The following is a 14,639-nucleotide window of genomic DNA, read 5'->3' as shown; positions in this document are numbered from 1 at the left end:
GGGTATTTATTTATTTTTGAGATGGGAGTCTTGCTATTTAGCCAAGCTGACCTTGAACTCACAACCCCCTGCCTTACTGTTAGGATTACGGGCAAGAGCCACCATACCTGGCCATACATAACAAAGGTATAAAAATGAAGCAAGGTATTAAGGAAGCCCACCCCCATGTGCCTTTTTTTCTTTTTCGAGATAGGGTTGCTCTGTGTAACAGCCCTGGCTGCCCTGGAAGTCTTCATTTTATAATAATTCACTCAGCCCCTTATTTTCTTTGTAGACCAGGCTGGCCTCGAACTCACAGAGATCCTCCTGACTCTGCCTGGGATTAAAGGCATGCACCACCACCGCCTGGCCCAGGTATCTTTCTTACTGAGCACCTTTCTATTTTGTACTTAAAAATCACTGTTGAAAACCTTTCTTAATTATGAAGTCCAACTTTGCTAAAAACAAGACAAAGAACAGTAAAGTGGAGCTGGGAGGACACTCATACAGGAGCGAGCTCCTTCCGAAGACATATAATAGCTAGCTGGCACATAACTCAAGATGGGGGTAAGGGAACCAGATTAGGTGGGGATGTTATATTTCATGGATGAAAACTAAGGTCCTGGAAGTTTCTAGATGTCGTGTTGGCGCACTGAAGACAGCTGGCCCTTGCACATCCCCAAGCACCGCAGCTAGGCTCTGCTTTCATCTTGCCTTGGGAAGACTGTGGCATGTGGTTTTCTGGACCAGCTGATGGCAGGTAAGGCAGCTATGTGCACAGGACACATATTTGGAACTCCTATGAGGTTCCTTTTCAGTGGTGTATTTTAGTCACGGGCACAGAGGGAGCTGGCTTCGTGAAATGGCATGATTTTTAGTGGACTGAGTTCTGACTGCCTCTCCTAGTTCCCTCAAATACCTCTCAACTGCCTAAGAGCCTGCCATTAGTGGTTATTTATAGCTAAATTTTAAGTTCCATTAAAATAAAACCCTTCTAAGTGATGACCACAAAAGCCAGAATGTCGATTACTTTAGGAAAGAGTTGTGGCAGAATAGGTGCCTAGCTATTTTTAGTCCTGAGTACAAACAGGAGTCTTCATTTTATAATAATTCACTCAGCCCCTTATTTTCTTTTTGTAGTTCTATATTGCTTCTATTATATTTTACCATGAAAGAGATTTAAACTTCGGCGATTAATTTCTTGTTTTGTGAAATGGGAATCTCTTTATGTTGCTCGGGCTGGTCTTGAACTTGTGGTCTCAGGTGGGCCCCCCAACCTCATCTGAGCCTTCAAAAAAGCTAGGACGAGGCAAGTATGAACATCGGTGCCTCCTTGCAATCTCTGAAACCTTAGTAGTTCTACTTGATTTATCCAGGTAATGGATTGACTGTTTGTTTGTTTATTTATTTATTTATTTTACTGACAGCAGGCAGGTTTGTTTGTGGCCATTTGTTTTGTTTTGTTTTTGAGACAGGGTTTCTCTGTGTAGCCCTGGCTATCCTGGAACTTACTTTGTAGACCAAGCTAGCCTTGAACTCACAGCCACCTGCCTCTGCCTCCCAAAGTGCTAGGATTAAAGGCGTGCACCCCCCCCCATCTTTTTATAGATGGACTGATCGTAGTGTAGTCAAGGCTGTCCTCGAACTTAATATGTAGCTAGGGGTGACTTTGAACTCCAGAACCTCCTGCTTCCACCCCCAAGTGCTCCGACTGTAGGCACATACCGCTCTCCTTGTTTGAGAATAGGTTTTGGTAGCCTAAAGCATAGTCCAAAGGGAAGGTAGACATTAAAAGGGAAGTTGTTCTTGGGGAGTAGGAAAAGTAAGGACATCAAAATTAAACCACCAGGGCTGGAGAGGTGGCTCAGAGGTTAAGAGCATTGGTTGCTCTTCCAGAGGTCCTGAGTTCAATTCCCAGCAACCACATGGTGGCTCACAACCATCTGTACTGAGATCTGGCGCCCTCCTCTGGCGTGCGGGCATACATCGAGGCAGAATGTTGTATACATAATAAATAAATAAATCTTTAAAAAAAAAAATTAAACCACCAATTTTAGATTTGACATTTGACTTAGCAGAGGTTCCATGGCAGTGTGACACACTTGTCCTGCTCTCCCAGGCCCGCTTGCCTGCCATTATAATCTCCTTTCACAATCCCCCTCTTCCACATAATTCCTCCTGTTACCCCAGGTCCATATACCTTTTGCCTCTTTCTCATCAGCTCAATGTGACCCCAGCTCCTGGGTGATGTAGGAAAAAGGGTGTTACTACGATGAGATTTCCTGGGAGACAGCAGGTTCCAAATATTCTCCTCCTGTGTTCTCATCAACACAGTCCGGCTTCTTAGCCTTCTCAGCCTCTGGGTTCTGATTTGGGGGTTGAGTATGTAAGCGATTTCGCAAGATCAGTTTAGCTCCTGAAAATGCTGGGAAGGAGCTTGGTGAGAGATGGCTCAGTGGAGAAAGGCACTTTCTGCCAAGCCCGACTAGTTTTTTCTTTTCTTCTTTTGTTGTTTTTCAAGACAGGGTCTCTCTGTGTAAAAGCTCTGGCTGTTCTGGAACTCTCTTTGTAGACCAGGCTGGTCTCGAACTCAAAGAGATATGCCTACTTCTGCCTTCCAAGCCCTGGGTTTAAAGGCGTGCGCCACCACCACCTACTTTAACCACTTGTATTTGCTATCCAAGACCCATATGGTGGTAGGTAAGAACTAACTTCTAAAGTTGATTTCAGACCTACACACACACACACACACACACTAAATGGATAAATGCAAAATAAATAGAAAGAGTTCTTGGATGGTAGCTCTTGGAGAGAGCATGGGACTTTGTATAGATCCAGAAGGCAGCAGACGGGGCTTTGGCACAGGAACTGTCCAGCTGCTTTGGTAATTCCCACGTCTGCAAAGATCCTGGCCCCTTCCCCCACACTTGTCTATTATTAACAGATCCAGAAACCTGATCGGGGCAGCTGTAGAGGGACTTTCTGGGAACCATGCCCAGGAAAGGCCTAGAAGCCCTAAATTGAAATGAAGTAGCAGGTGGTAGAGGGAGATAGAAACATCATACCCTTAGTCTTCCATCTATGTCTGCCTGAATTCCCCTCTTGGCACTCGGGGCCAAGACTACCATACCTAAACATGTCTACTGCTTGGGACATTCAGGTTGGGGAATCTGAGTCTCCTTCCCCAACCTCCTGAACTGAACTCCAATTTCTAAGATAAAGCATCTGTTTGTACTCAAAAGATAACTCGAGATATTAGATCGCAGGGTTGGGGAGATGGCTCAGTCAGTAGCGTGCTCGCTGGGAAAGCATGAGGAATTCAGAATGCCAGAATCCACAAAAAAAGCCAGACTGAGGAACGGGTCTGCAACCTCAGTGCCAGGGACATGGAGACCCGGTGATCTCTGTGGCTTGCTGGTCAGCTAGTTAGTCCATCCAAATCAGTTGGCTCTAGGATCCGTGAGAAACCTATCTTAAAACAAAAACAGATGGAGTCTGTGAAAGGGCTCTAGGATAAAGCACTTGCCTTAAAAGCTGGCGACCTGAGTTTGAATCTCCAGAACTCATATATAATTTGGTAAAGTAGTGAGTATTTAATCCAGTGCTTCAGTGGTGAGATGGGGGTGAAGGGAGAATCCGCAGACACTCATGGGCCCAGCTAGCCCGGTGTACACATGTTGCGGGAGGTCCTTCCGCCCCTCCAACCAATAGCTGCTGAGATACCAGCCCATTGGGGCGTGGTCTCTCTCTCCCTTTAAAAAAGCGGCTACTTTCTCCGCTCGCTCTCTTCACTTCCTGCTCTGCCAGCGACTAGACTCCCTTCCTGGTTGCGCAGAGGGCTGTTGTCTGGGACGGTGATCTGTAAGTCTTTTCCCCTTTAAATAAATACCACCCTATTAATCATAACTCCAAACTGGTGTGGCATTGTTCGTGACTTACGCCTCCACACATAGAAGCAAACAACAATAAAGATGTGTCTTAAAAAGCTGGCTGGTGAGAATGGACACTAGAGATCGTTCTCTCCCCTTCACACCTGTGCTTACACTCACATACATGACTCTGCATGTGCGTGTGCGCGCGCACACACACACACACACAAATACACACAGAGGGAGGGTTGGGAAGTGGTACCATCGGTAAAGTTCTGTTAATGAGGACCTGTATCCCCCATTCCCTAGTGCCCATGGGAAAGCAGACATGCTAGCCCACCTTGTAAGCCTACAGCCGTGGAAGCAGAGACAGCAGATTCTTGGTTTAGTGAGAGGCTGTCTCAAAGGACAAGGTGGGACTGGCCAAATGGCTCTGGAGTAATGGCACTTGCTGCCAAGACCGACAGCGAGCAGCCGCCTAGGAACCTACACAGCAGGAGAGAATCAACGTCCACCATTTTCGCAAGTGTCCATACACATCCTCACACAGACATACATGCGTCACTTTTTAAAAACTGTGGTGGAGAGTGCGTGAGGAAGGCATGCAATATTGACCTCTGACTCCCACAAGCACATATGAACATGCACACCTGATGTACAACTGGGTGTGTGTACCTGCTTGCCACACATTGGGGAGAGACTGAGATTCCATCTGAAAAATCGCTGTGAAGACTACCTACCTGTAAAAACCAGTATACATAATTCAGAAGACCAGAGAGTTTATAACTGCTCCTCTACGCCAGCAAAACTGTCTCGGCACACTATCATTACGTGGAGGGTGGGAAGCTGCAGGAGGTATGAAAGATAAAAATCCCAGGGCCCCAGATGATAGCTAGTAAAATAAACAGTATGTGGTATAATTCCAAACTGATCCAAAATTTCACAGAAGACCATTAAAATAAGATATGTGCGTGCTATTTTTATGAAAGTCCGGTTTCCAAAAGGTTAAAGAGACCTGCAAGTAAAAAGGCTAATTTCATTTTTATTCAAGATTACCTTGGCTGTTTGGGTAAATTTTCAGAAGCAGCTTGTCAGTTTTCACAATAATAAGCCTGGTGTGGTTTTTCTCAGAACTGAGTTGAAGCAGCAAGCAGGTCCACTTGAGGTAATTGACATCCTTACTCTGTTGTTCTCCAACCCGGGGGTGATGTGTTTTCTCCCATTTGTCTTTCTTATTTTAAAAAAATTTATTTTTATTTTATGTGCATCGGTGTTTTGCTTGTATACGTATGTCTGTATGAGGATGTCAGATCCCTTGGAACTGGAGTTACAGACCATTGAAAGCTGCCATGTGGGTGCTGGGAATTGAACCCTGGTCCTCTAGAAGAGGAGTCTTAGTCTGCTGATCCATCTCTCCAGCACCCCAGTCAGTTATCTCAAAGAATGTTCACTATTAGTGTAAAAGCTCTCTGCATCATTTGGTGTCCTTGTAAGTCTTATTTCTTTCCTAATTATTATTTTTTAAAATATTTATTTATTTACTTATTATGTATACGGTGTTCTGTGTGTATGCCTGCAGGCCAGAAGAGGGCACCAGATCTCATTACAGATGGTTGTGAGCCATCATGTGGTTGCTGGGAATTGAACTCAGGCCCTTTGGAAGAGCAGGCAATGCTCTTAACCGCTGAGCCATTTCTCCAGCCCTTTCCTAATTATTTTTAAAAATTTTAAATTATGTATAGAAGTTTAATTATGTGGAGCATTTGAACCCCTAGAGCTTGCAGGGTTGTGAGCTGCCCTGTGCGTGTGGGAGTCAAACCCAGGTCCTCTGCAAGAGTAATGACTATTCTTTCTTTTTCATATTTTTTGAAAATTTTATTTTTATTTTCTGAATATAGTTCTTCACTTGCATTTGTTTGTCTGAGGGTATCGGGTCTCATGGAACTGGAGTTGCAGACAGTTGTGAGCTGCCATGTGGGTGCTGGGAATTGAACCTGGTCCATTTGGAAGAACAGTCAGTGCTCTTAACCTCAGAGCCATCTCTCCAGACCCCTCTTTTTTCTTAAAAAAATATATTATTTTAGCTGGGCATGGTAGCTCATGCCTTTAATCCTAGCACTCCAGAGACAAAGGCAGGCGAATTTCTGAATTTGAGACCGTTGTGGTCTACAAGTCAAGTTCCAGGATATCCAGGGCTACACAGAGAAACTTTGTCTCGGAAAACCACACACACATACACACACAAATTTTAATTTTATTGGTGCCCCAGGATGTCAGTTTTCCTGGAACTGTAGTTACAGATGGTTGTGGGACACCACATGCATGGGTGCTAGGGGTCAAAGCCAGGTCCTTTGGAAGGACAATCAGTGATCTTATCGACCAAGTCTTCTCTCCAGCCTGCAGCACCTACACTTAACTGCTGAGCCAACTTTCTAATGCCATTTACTTACTTTTGAGATACGGTTGCTCATATTTGAGGGTGACTTGGAACTGATTCTCCTGCCTATTCCTTGTAAGCTAAGTTTACAGGTATGTGCCACCACATCCAGCTTATTGTACGTTTAATTCTTGTAGCCACACTTTTATTTTATGCACGTGAATGTTCTGTCTGCACGTATGTCTACCATGTGCATGCCTGTGCCCTAGGAGGTCAGAAGAGGGCATTCTATATTCTGGAATGGAGTTATGAGCACTTGTGAGCCACCATGTAGGTGCTAGGAACTGAACCCATGTCCTCTGGAAAAGTAGTCAGGGATCTTAACTACTGAGTCATCTCTCCAAACCAATAATATAATATAATATTTTTTTTTTCCAGACAGGGTTTCTCTGTGTAACAGCTCTGGGCTGTCTTGGAACGTGCTTTGTAGACCAGGCTGACCTCGAACTCACAGAGATCCACCTGCCTCTGTCTCCAAAGAGCTGGGATTAAACATATATTTTTAAAGTTTTATTTTGTCTGTATTATGAAAAAACACGATTATTTTATTGACCTTGCCTTCTATGATCTGCTAAATTCGCATGATTGTAAGCATTTGTGGAGTTCCTTTTAGTTTATTTCTATCCACTGTTTTGTCAGCATATATGGTTCTCCTACACGCTCCCCACCCCTTTAAATCACACTGGTTAGGAATAACGGAGGTATGAGACTGGACATCCTGGTTTTCTTCACCTCAGGGAAAATGACTTTATTTCTTTTTAGACAGGGTCTCATGTAATAGAGGAGGACATTGAACTCTTGGAGCTCCTGCCTCTATCTCCCTAATGTTGGGATCATAGGCATGTACTTGGTTTATGGAAAATGATTTCAACTTTTTTTTTTTTTTTTTGAATTTTCGAGACAGGGTTTCTCCGTAGCTTTTTTGGTTCTGGTCCTGGAACTAGCTCTTGTAGACCAGCCTGGCCTCGATCAACATTTCTTTTGAGAGGTTTGCTGTAGGATTTTTGTTGATGCTTTTTATTAAAGATTGCTTTATAACCCAGGATTTCTGTTCTTCCTTTGACTCTTCTTTGTGCAATGCTGGGGATAGCACATGCTCTACCACTAAGCTATATCCCTAGCTCTAACCTCCAACTGTAAATACTAAAGATGACCTTGAACTTCTGAACCTCCTGCCACCATTTTTTGAATGTTGAGATTATAAATGTCTCCACCTGTTTCTTTAAAAAAAAATATTTTTGAGATAGGGTCTCATTAGGTACCCGACGCTGGCTTTGAATTTAGGCATCTGCCTGCCTTTGCCTCATGAGTGCTGAGATTAAAGACATGTGGTAGACATAATTAAAAAAAAATCATGGATAGGTGTTAGATGTTATCTAAGTAATTGCTTTTCTCCTGTTGTGAACCACACCGACTGGCTCTCACAGACTGAATCAACCTGATATTTTTAATGATAATTTTCAACGCTAATCTGATACATTATTACTTATTTATTTACTTAGGTTTTTCCGGGCAGGGTTTCTCAATAGCTATGGAGCCATTTCTAGAATTTGCTATTGACCAGGCTGGCCTTGAACTCAGAGATTTGCCTGCCCTCACCTCTCCTAGTGCTGGGACTAAAGGCATATGTCACCATCACTCAGCCTGGTCCATTATTTTAATGCACTGCTAGATTTGATTATTTATAGGGAAATTTCTGTGGTGCCATAGCTCAAATTAAGGACTCAATTATGTGCTTTATCACTAAGATATACCCCTTGCTTCCTTATTTTTCAGGTAAAAAAACCATATGCATAAAAACATTTGTTTTTATGTATATGGGTGATTTGCTTGCATGCATGACTGCACTAATTGCATGCCTATGCCTGCAGAGTGGGTGTCAGACCTCCTGGTCTACATCCAGACAGTTGAAAGCTGCTATGTGGGTGCTGGGAACCAAATCCAGGTCCTTGAAAGAGCAGTCAGTGAGTGCTCTTAACCATTAAGCCATCTCTCCAGCCTTATTGCTGTTCTTGAGACAAGGTCTGTCTGTAGCCAATACAATGTAGAGCCTATCAAGACAAGGCTGCTTGACCTCCCAACAGTCATTGTCTCAGCTCCCAGCTGGCATTACAGGTATGAGACACCTCCCCCAGTTTCTTATTTTCATTTTAAGACACTGGTCCTCACCACTGAGTACGGTAGCACATGCCTATTATCCCAGACTTTGGGAAGCTGGGGCAGATTAACAAATTGAGGACTAGACTGAGCTCCATGTGATCCTTTGAATTTTACGTCTCTATTCATGGCAGTTGGTCCCTAGCACTTCCTGGAATGTCCTTGACAGACTTTGGTGGATGGGCGCTGCTGCTTCAAAATGAATTGAGATCCATCTATTCCTTTTTAAGATTTATCCCATTGGCAATTCTAAGTTATGAATGGGTCATGTGTAGGCTGACATTGGGGAACTTTTTCTCTCTCCTTTTTAAAATACTGTATGTGTGTGGGTACATATACCACGATCTGTTTGTGAAGCCTACAGGACAAATCTGTGTTTTCTTCTACCTTCTACATGGATTCTGGGGATCAAACTTGGGCCATCTCACCAGCTCCAGCTTACTTTTTGAGGTTCTACCATTGAACCTGGAGTTCAATATTTCGGCTAAACTAGCTGACCAGGAAGTCCCCAGAATCCACCTGTCTCACACCCAGTGCTAGAGTTACACATACACACTGTCAAAAGTTTTTATGTGCACCTAGGTTTGTGTAGTGTTGGCTGGGTACGTATATTAAAACACACACACACACACACACACACCAGGCAAGCCAATTAGTGTTCTTCCACGACTTTTGCTTCAGTTCCTTTCCTTGATGATAGACTATAATGTGTAAGGGGAAGTAAGACCCCTTCTCCCCAGTTGGTTTGGTCATGGTCTTACCATGAAACAAAACTAAAACAGAACAAGCACTTGACCTCCTGAGCCATCTCCCAAGCCCCAGTGCAAACTTTCATCCCATATCGAAAGTCATGTATTAAAAAAAATTCTGATTAGTCTTTAAGGGGTTAAATTCAGTGATGTTTTCAAAGTATATTTTAGTTTGTAGCACCCCGCCCCCATTTTAACTGACTTTTGCTGTTATTCTTATTGAGCTTGCCAGTCTCCATATTAACACAAAGCCAGTGATTTTTATCTGTGATGTGTGAATTGGATGTTACATATCTCATTACATTATTTGTATGTATGCGTGGGCAGGTACAGACCACAGTGCCCCAGGCGAGGTTAAAGGATTACTGCTGGAGTTAGTTCTCTCCTTCCTAGGGATTGAAGTCATTAGGCTTGGTGGCAAGCTCCTCCAGTGGGCTTTTTTTTTTTTAAAAGATTTATTTATTATGTATACAGTATTCTCAGTATTGTGTCTGCAGGCCAGAAGAGGGCACCAGATCTCATTACAGATGGTTGTGAGCCACCATGCGGTTGCTGGGAATTGAACTCAGGACCTTTGGAAGAGCAGGCAGTGCTCTTAACCACTGAGCCATCTCTCCAGCCCCTCCAGTGAGCTTTTTACTTGCCTATTATGTTGTGGGTTTTTTGTTTATTTTCGCTTTTCCCAGACAGGGTCTCACTATGTATCTCTGATGGTCCTGGAACTATGTAGACTAATCAGGCTGGCCTCAAACTCAGAGATCTTCTGCCTCTGCCTTCCAAGTGCTGGGATTAAAGACATGTGCCACCACCACCTGGCAACATTGGGCATCTTTTATTTCTTTCCACTTTATTTTTAAAGATAGGGTTGCGGGGGCTGGAGAGATGGCTCAGAGGTTAAGAGCACTGGCTGCTCTTCCAGAGGTCCTGAGTTCAATTCCCAGCAACCGCATGGTGGCTCACAACCTTCTGTGCTGAAATTTGGTGCCCTCCTCTGGCGTGCGGGCAAACATTGGGGCAGTATGTTGTATACATAAATAAATCTTAAAAAAAAAAATAAAGATAGGGTTGCTATGTATTGTGGCTGGCCTAGAACTCACAATGTGACTATCTGTACTAAACTGGCCTTAAACTCACAGATTCACCTGCCTCTGCCTCCTAAATACACTACCATGCCTGGCTTCCATCTTAATTTTTTTGAGCCAGAGTCTCACTTAACCCGAAGACTGCTGCTTTGTCTAGAATGATTGGACAACAAGCCCCTAGCATCTTCCTGCCTGTTGGGGTTACCCAGCTTTTGTTTGGGTGACAGGGAATCTGAACTTAGGCTCCCATGCTTGCATGACAAGCACTTTAACCAATGAATCATCCATCTTCCCAGCCCTTCCATGGGTTTTTGGTAGCAGCTTTGCCCTCTTTTTCCGGGCTCCAGAGCAGCATCAATAGCAAGTAGGGATATTCTATATAGAAGAAAGGCCTCTGAAGCCTGCAAATGCCTCTCCACCCTGCCTTCTAGAACAGTACAGCTCTCTAAAATCCTTGAAAATAGCTGGAAATGATCTTAACCCAGGCACAAGATCAATTCTAAAGATGTCCTGAACTCCACAGCTGACATTTAAAGCCCCTAATAAATGTAAATACTGCAGAATAAATTTAAGTACTACCCCTTTATTTACAGAAATCTCTCCCACCCAGGCATGGAAGTCAGGAGTGAGATTCTGCTTGGGCAAGAGACACTATCAGGTAAGGGCCACCATCCTAGACAGCTTTCATCACCTAAAAATCTGTCTACAAAGGAACTATCGTTGTCCTCTTAGCAGGGCAGTCTGTGTGTGTAAGCAGACAGGGTAGAGGTAGGTCCAACAATGATCACCAGATTAAAGTGCTTAGATATCTCTATAATGACAGAATAAATTTCCCAATTAAAAGAATTAAAAAAAAAACCAAACCAGAGCATGTTTTATTTCAATCCTGATGAGGGAAAGGGATGGAAAACACATAATAAGGGGAGGGGTCTTGTTATATAATACATACATCATCAGGGCCAACCATAGGGAATGATACCCACTGCACCCCTCCCAGTCCAACTCCTGCGCAGGTTCTGGAGCCAGCTGAGGACAGATGGGATGTGAACTAAGACTCCTGGCACAGTAACATGGCCAATGCACCAAAAGACGGAGACTGTCCCAGGGAGCAAGGCCTCAGCTGCTCCCCTAGTGGAGAGGAATGAGAAACTTTGGCTCAGCAGGAAGGCAGATTTCAAAAATCAGTGTACCCCTGTTAAACCTTTTTTTTTCTTTTCCCTTGTTAAACTTTACAGATCATAAACTGGAATGAGTCCAAACATCTATCAAGTTGATGCTGTTTCCTGTTTTCTCTCTAAGACCTTTCCCCTTCAGGCCTGAGTCTGCGTTCTCCTCTTCAATTGGAAGGCAAGGGAATGAGTGCTTATTCTAACCTTCCTAAATCTAGGCTACTTAATTACTACTTTCTCTGCTCTAGAGACAGAAGCCAACTGACAAGGCCAGCTCCCTTTGTGAAAGCCGGCTTAAAGAGCCCTTGGGTTGGCTCAACTGCCCCTACAAAGGTTTCTATGAGCATCTGTCCACCCCTTTATACTACTCCCTCAAACTCGTCGGTACAGACATCTTCAAGCATGTGAGACATGGGCTGAAGACTTGGTCTCTAGAGTTGGGGCAATAATCCCATCTTTGGAGATAAGGATGAGAGAGAAAGAGCAAGTGCTGAAAATGGGAGAAAGGTCACAGAAATAAAGGCAGTTTACAACATGTTATAGATTCAAGCCCATGGAGATGGAAGGGGAACTCTGACACATTATCAACAAGTAAAAATATTTTAGTGACAACCCTGTAGTTTCCATAGACCAATAAAAAAATATGTGTTAAAAGGGGGAGAGGAGACTGAGCCAGCAGAATCCAGCCATTCATCTTAAATCTGAAGAAACTCATTCAGCTAATACTGTTTCAAGTATAAATCATGAGCAGAGATGGCGCTGTTGAAAGGGATCCGACCTGGACCCAGGGGCTTGCTTGCCTCCCTCGAAAAGACACTGGAAATTGTCTTTGAAGACCTGGATCTCAAGATTGCCATCCTCCTGCCCCAGTACAACACTTTCAGGAAAGTTGGGTAAATTAAGACATCTGCTTTAAGTTTAAGCGGTTAGAAGAAGGGGAAAGCACTGAGATTTGGAAAAGCTAGCAGCTAAAGCCAGAACCAAGGTGAAGATTCTCATGGCAGCAGAGGGGAAGGTGGAGTGCTCCTGCTTGTCCTTTGGCTGTCTTCCTCCCTGCCTCCCATTCCCCCCGACAGCCTGATGCAGCTATCCGTCTGCCAGAGGGGATACAATGCCCAGACCAACTTTTTATTGAGCTTATGCAGCTAACAGACTTGTAAACAGTGCCAATTGACAAAGTTTTGCTGAAAACCACAGCTTGTGTCCATTAAACACACCTCTCTCTAGATTAAAAACAACAAAAACCCAAAGTAAACAAATACTGAAAGAATTAAAAGACACATCTTGAATCTTCCAGGAAGGCCACATGGCTTATGGTCCCAGGCGCTCACCATGCCTAGAGTGTTGCTACTATTACCATGTCTCCTCTCTACTAGTGGCTAGGAGCAGGGTCATCTTGGGCATGCTGCAAATACAGCATTTGCTGGTGTTGACATCCTCCTGGGGCTGTGGTGGCAGACTGCTGTGTCAGGAGCCCAATTCCTGGGAGCAGCAGGGGGATCCAGGACCTCCAGTCAGCCCACACACCTCAGTAGGGTACTTTGCCCCTTTTCTCCAGTGCAGTTCAGCATTGAAGTTGTCTACTCCTAGTCGGCAATAAAACCTGAGCTGTTTTCCTCTTAGGTTCCACCCCACTCCCCAACTTATGGGAGTAGTGGGACGGAATAGAGAGGATCACTGAGGGGGCAGGGGAATTCCCCGGGGATCTGTGACCTGGCCCTCTTGCAGGTTCTTCACCAGTTGTGCAAGCCAGCGTTTCGTAGTGGTGTCATCTTTTAGCACCTGGGCAAAGGTTGTGTCCTTCAGCTGGTCAGGAAGGCACTGTCTGAGTGCTTCGCGTGCCCTACATCAGAAACAAACAAACCAACCAGGGAGACAACAAATAAACCCACATTTTGGGGCTTGGAAGAGCCCCTTTCTTAAATATAAATATACAGCTTCCTAGGTAGGAATCTATGTTCTGTTAATCAAGAATCTACTGGAATCCCTTAAAGCAAGTCTTATGCATATGTTCAGACTGTGCAGTCCACAAATATTTTCAGCATACCCCAGTGCAGAATTTAATGCAAAAGCAAAATGGAATAAAACAGTGCAATAGTTTACTTCACTCCAAATTTTGTTTTGATTTATTATAATAAATACTGTCAAAAATCATTAAGCATAGTTTATGGTAAATGAAATTATTTTAAAAATTGAACACTGACAGCAGACATGATTTCATTTGTATGATAAATCAATCGATTTTAATTCTATACCAACATCAGTTATGTCTTTAAGCAAACGCTTCAATTTTGTATTTGAAAGCCTTAATAAGAGATGAATAGTAAAACTATGGCAACATTACCACCTAAAAGCCTCAAAAAGGCAAATGCCAACTCCATACAGGCTGTTCAGAACAGCTACAGCTCTGATACTCAAACACGAAGAATTTCTAAGAAGTATATTGCAAACTTAGGAGAAAATAGGAATTACCGAAAAATAGGACAACTTATGATTAAAGAATAGCTAGGGCTTGAATAACCTAGTGGCTACAGACTGGGTTCACATTAAGCGACCTGATTCCTAGGAACTCAGAAAGCACTCCATTATGTGGCTTGGCAGAATCTGAGTGTGTAGCTTTCAGCATAAATTATGGATGGATAGGACAAAAGGTCAAACATTTCTGAAGTGCATTACATCTAACAAAGTACATGACGCTGGCAGATATCTTGATCACACCAAGAAAAAGCAATAAGCTCTACATCTTACAGGAAGCAGAGAACTGCAAAAGTAAGTAAAGAGCCTCCAGGCTATGGAACTTTGCAAGAGATCTTTGGAACTATACTTATCCTTCTGATTACTTGGAGTAGTCATAGGAAGCTCAAACAAACCACATGATATGGCCTCACTTGAAACTGTCTGGGCTTTCTGGAATTTGAGGGTAGGACAATGGGAAGATCTAACTAGAGGATATTCAAAATTAGAACCTTAGATTTTAGTAGGAACTTAAGTCCATCTAAGATAAACTAAGACACAGGACCTGAGCCACGAGACGTTTCCCTTAAGTCCTGAGTCCTGCAAATCTTTACCTGGGGTTATCTGAGAGTCGAAGGTAACATCTTACTACATGCTTCAGCAGACGGGCAGAAGGTTCTTTGGATAGCTGCAGGACCATTTTACCCTGTTTTACCCAAAACAAGGGTGGGAGAAAAAAACAC

General features: G+C 43.6%; 1 protein-coding gene and 1 long non-coding RNA gene across 2 annotated transcripts in view; one reads left to right on the top strand and one right to left on the bottom strand.

The window, feature by feature from the left end:
* Positions 1–3,776: 3,776 nt before the first annotated feature.
* On the top strand, positions 3,777–11,657 carry LOC126492934 (uncharacterized). Its single transcript, XR_007589711.1, has 3 exons — positions 3,777–3,840; positions 10,867–10,931; positions 11,509–11,657. It is a non-coding gene; the product is annotated as an uncharacterized lncRNA (long non-coding RNA).
* The window catches only part of Cnot9 (CCR4-NOT transcription complex subunit 9), a 21,127-nt gene continuing 17,607 nt past the window's right edge, over positions 11,120–14,639 (bottom strand). The window contains exons 7-8 of the mRNA XM_050129606.1: positions 14,511–14,602; positions 11,120–13,285 (exon numbers count right to left, since the gene is read on the bottom strand). Of these exons, the coding sequence (XP_049985563.1) occupies positions 13,117–13,285; positions 14,511–14,602 (261 nt within the window). The 3' untranslated portion in view covers positions 11,120–13,116. The remainder of the gene's footprint in view (positions 13,286–14,510; positions 14,603–14,639) is intronic.

This window comes from Alexandromys fortis, unplaced genomic scaffold (genome assembly GCF_014885135.2).
Source record: "Alexandromys fortis isolate MF-2015 unplaced genomic scaffold, M_Fortis_MF-2015_v1.1 scaffold_319, whole genome shotgun sequence".
NCBI lineage: Eukaryota > Metazoa > Chordata > Mammalia > Rodentia > Cricetidae > Alexandromys > Alexandromys fortis.
The sequence above is the reverse complement of the archived record's forward strand: the minus strand, read 5'-3'. Positions and strand labels throughout refer to the sequence as shown.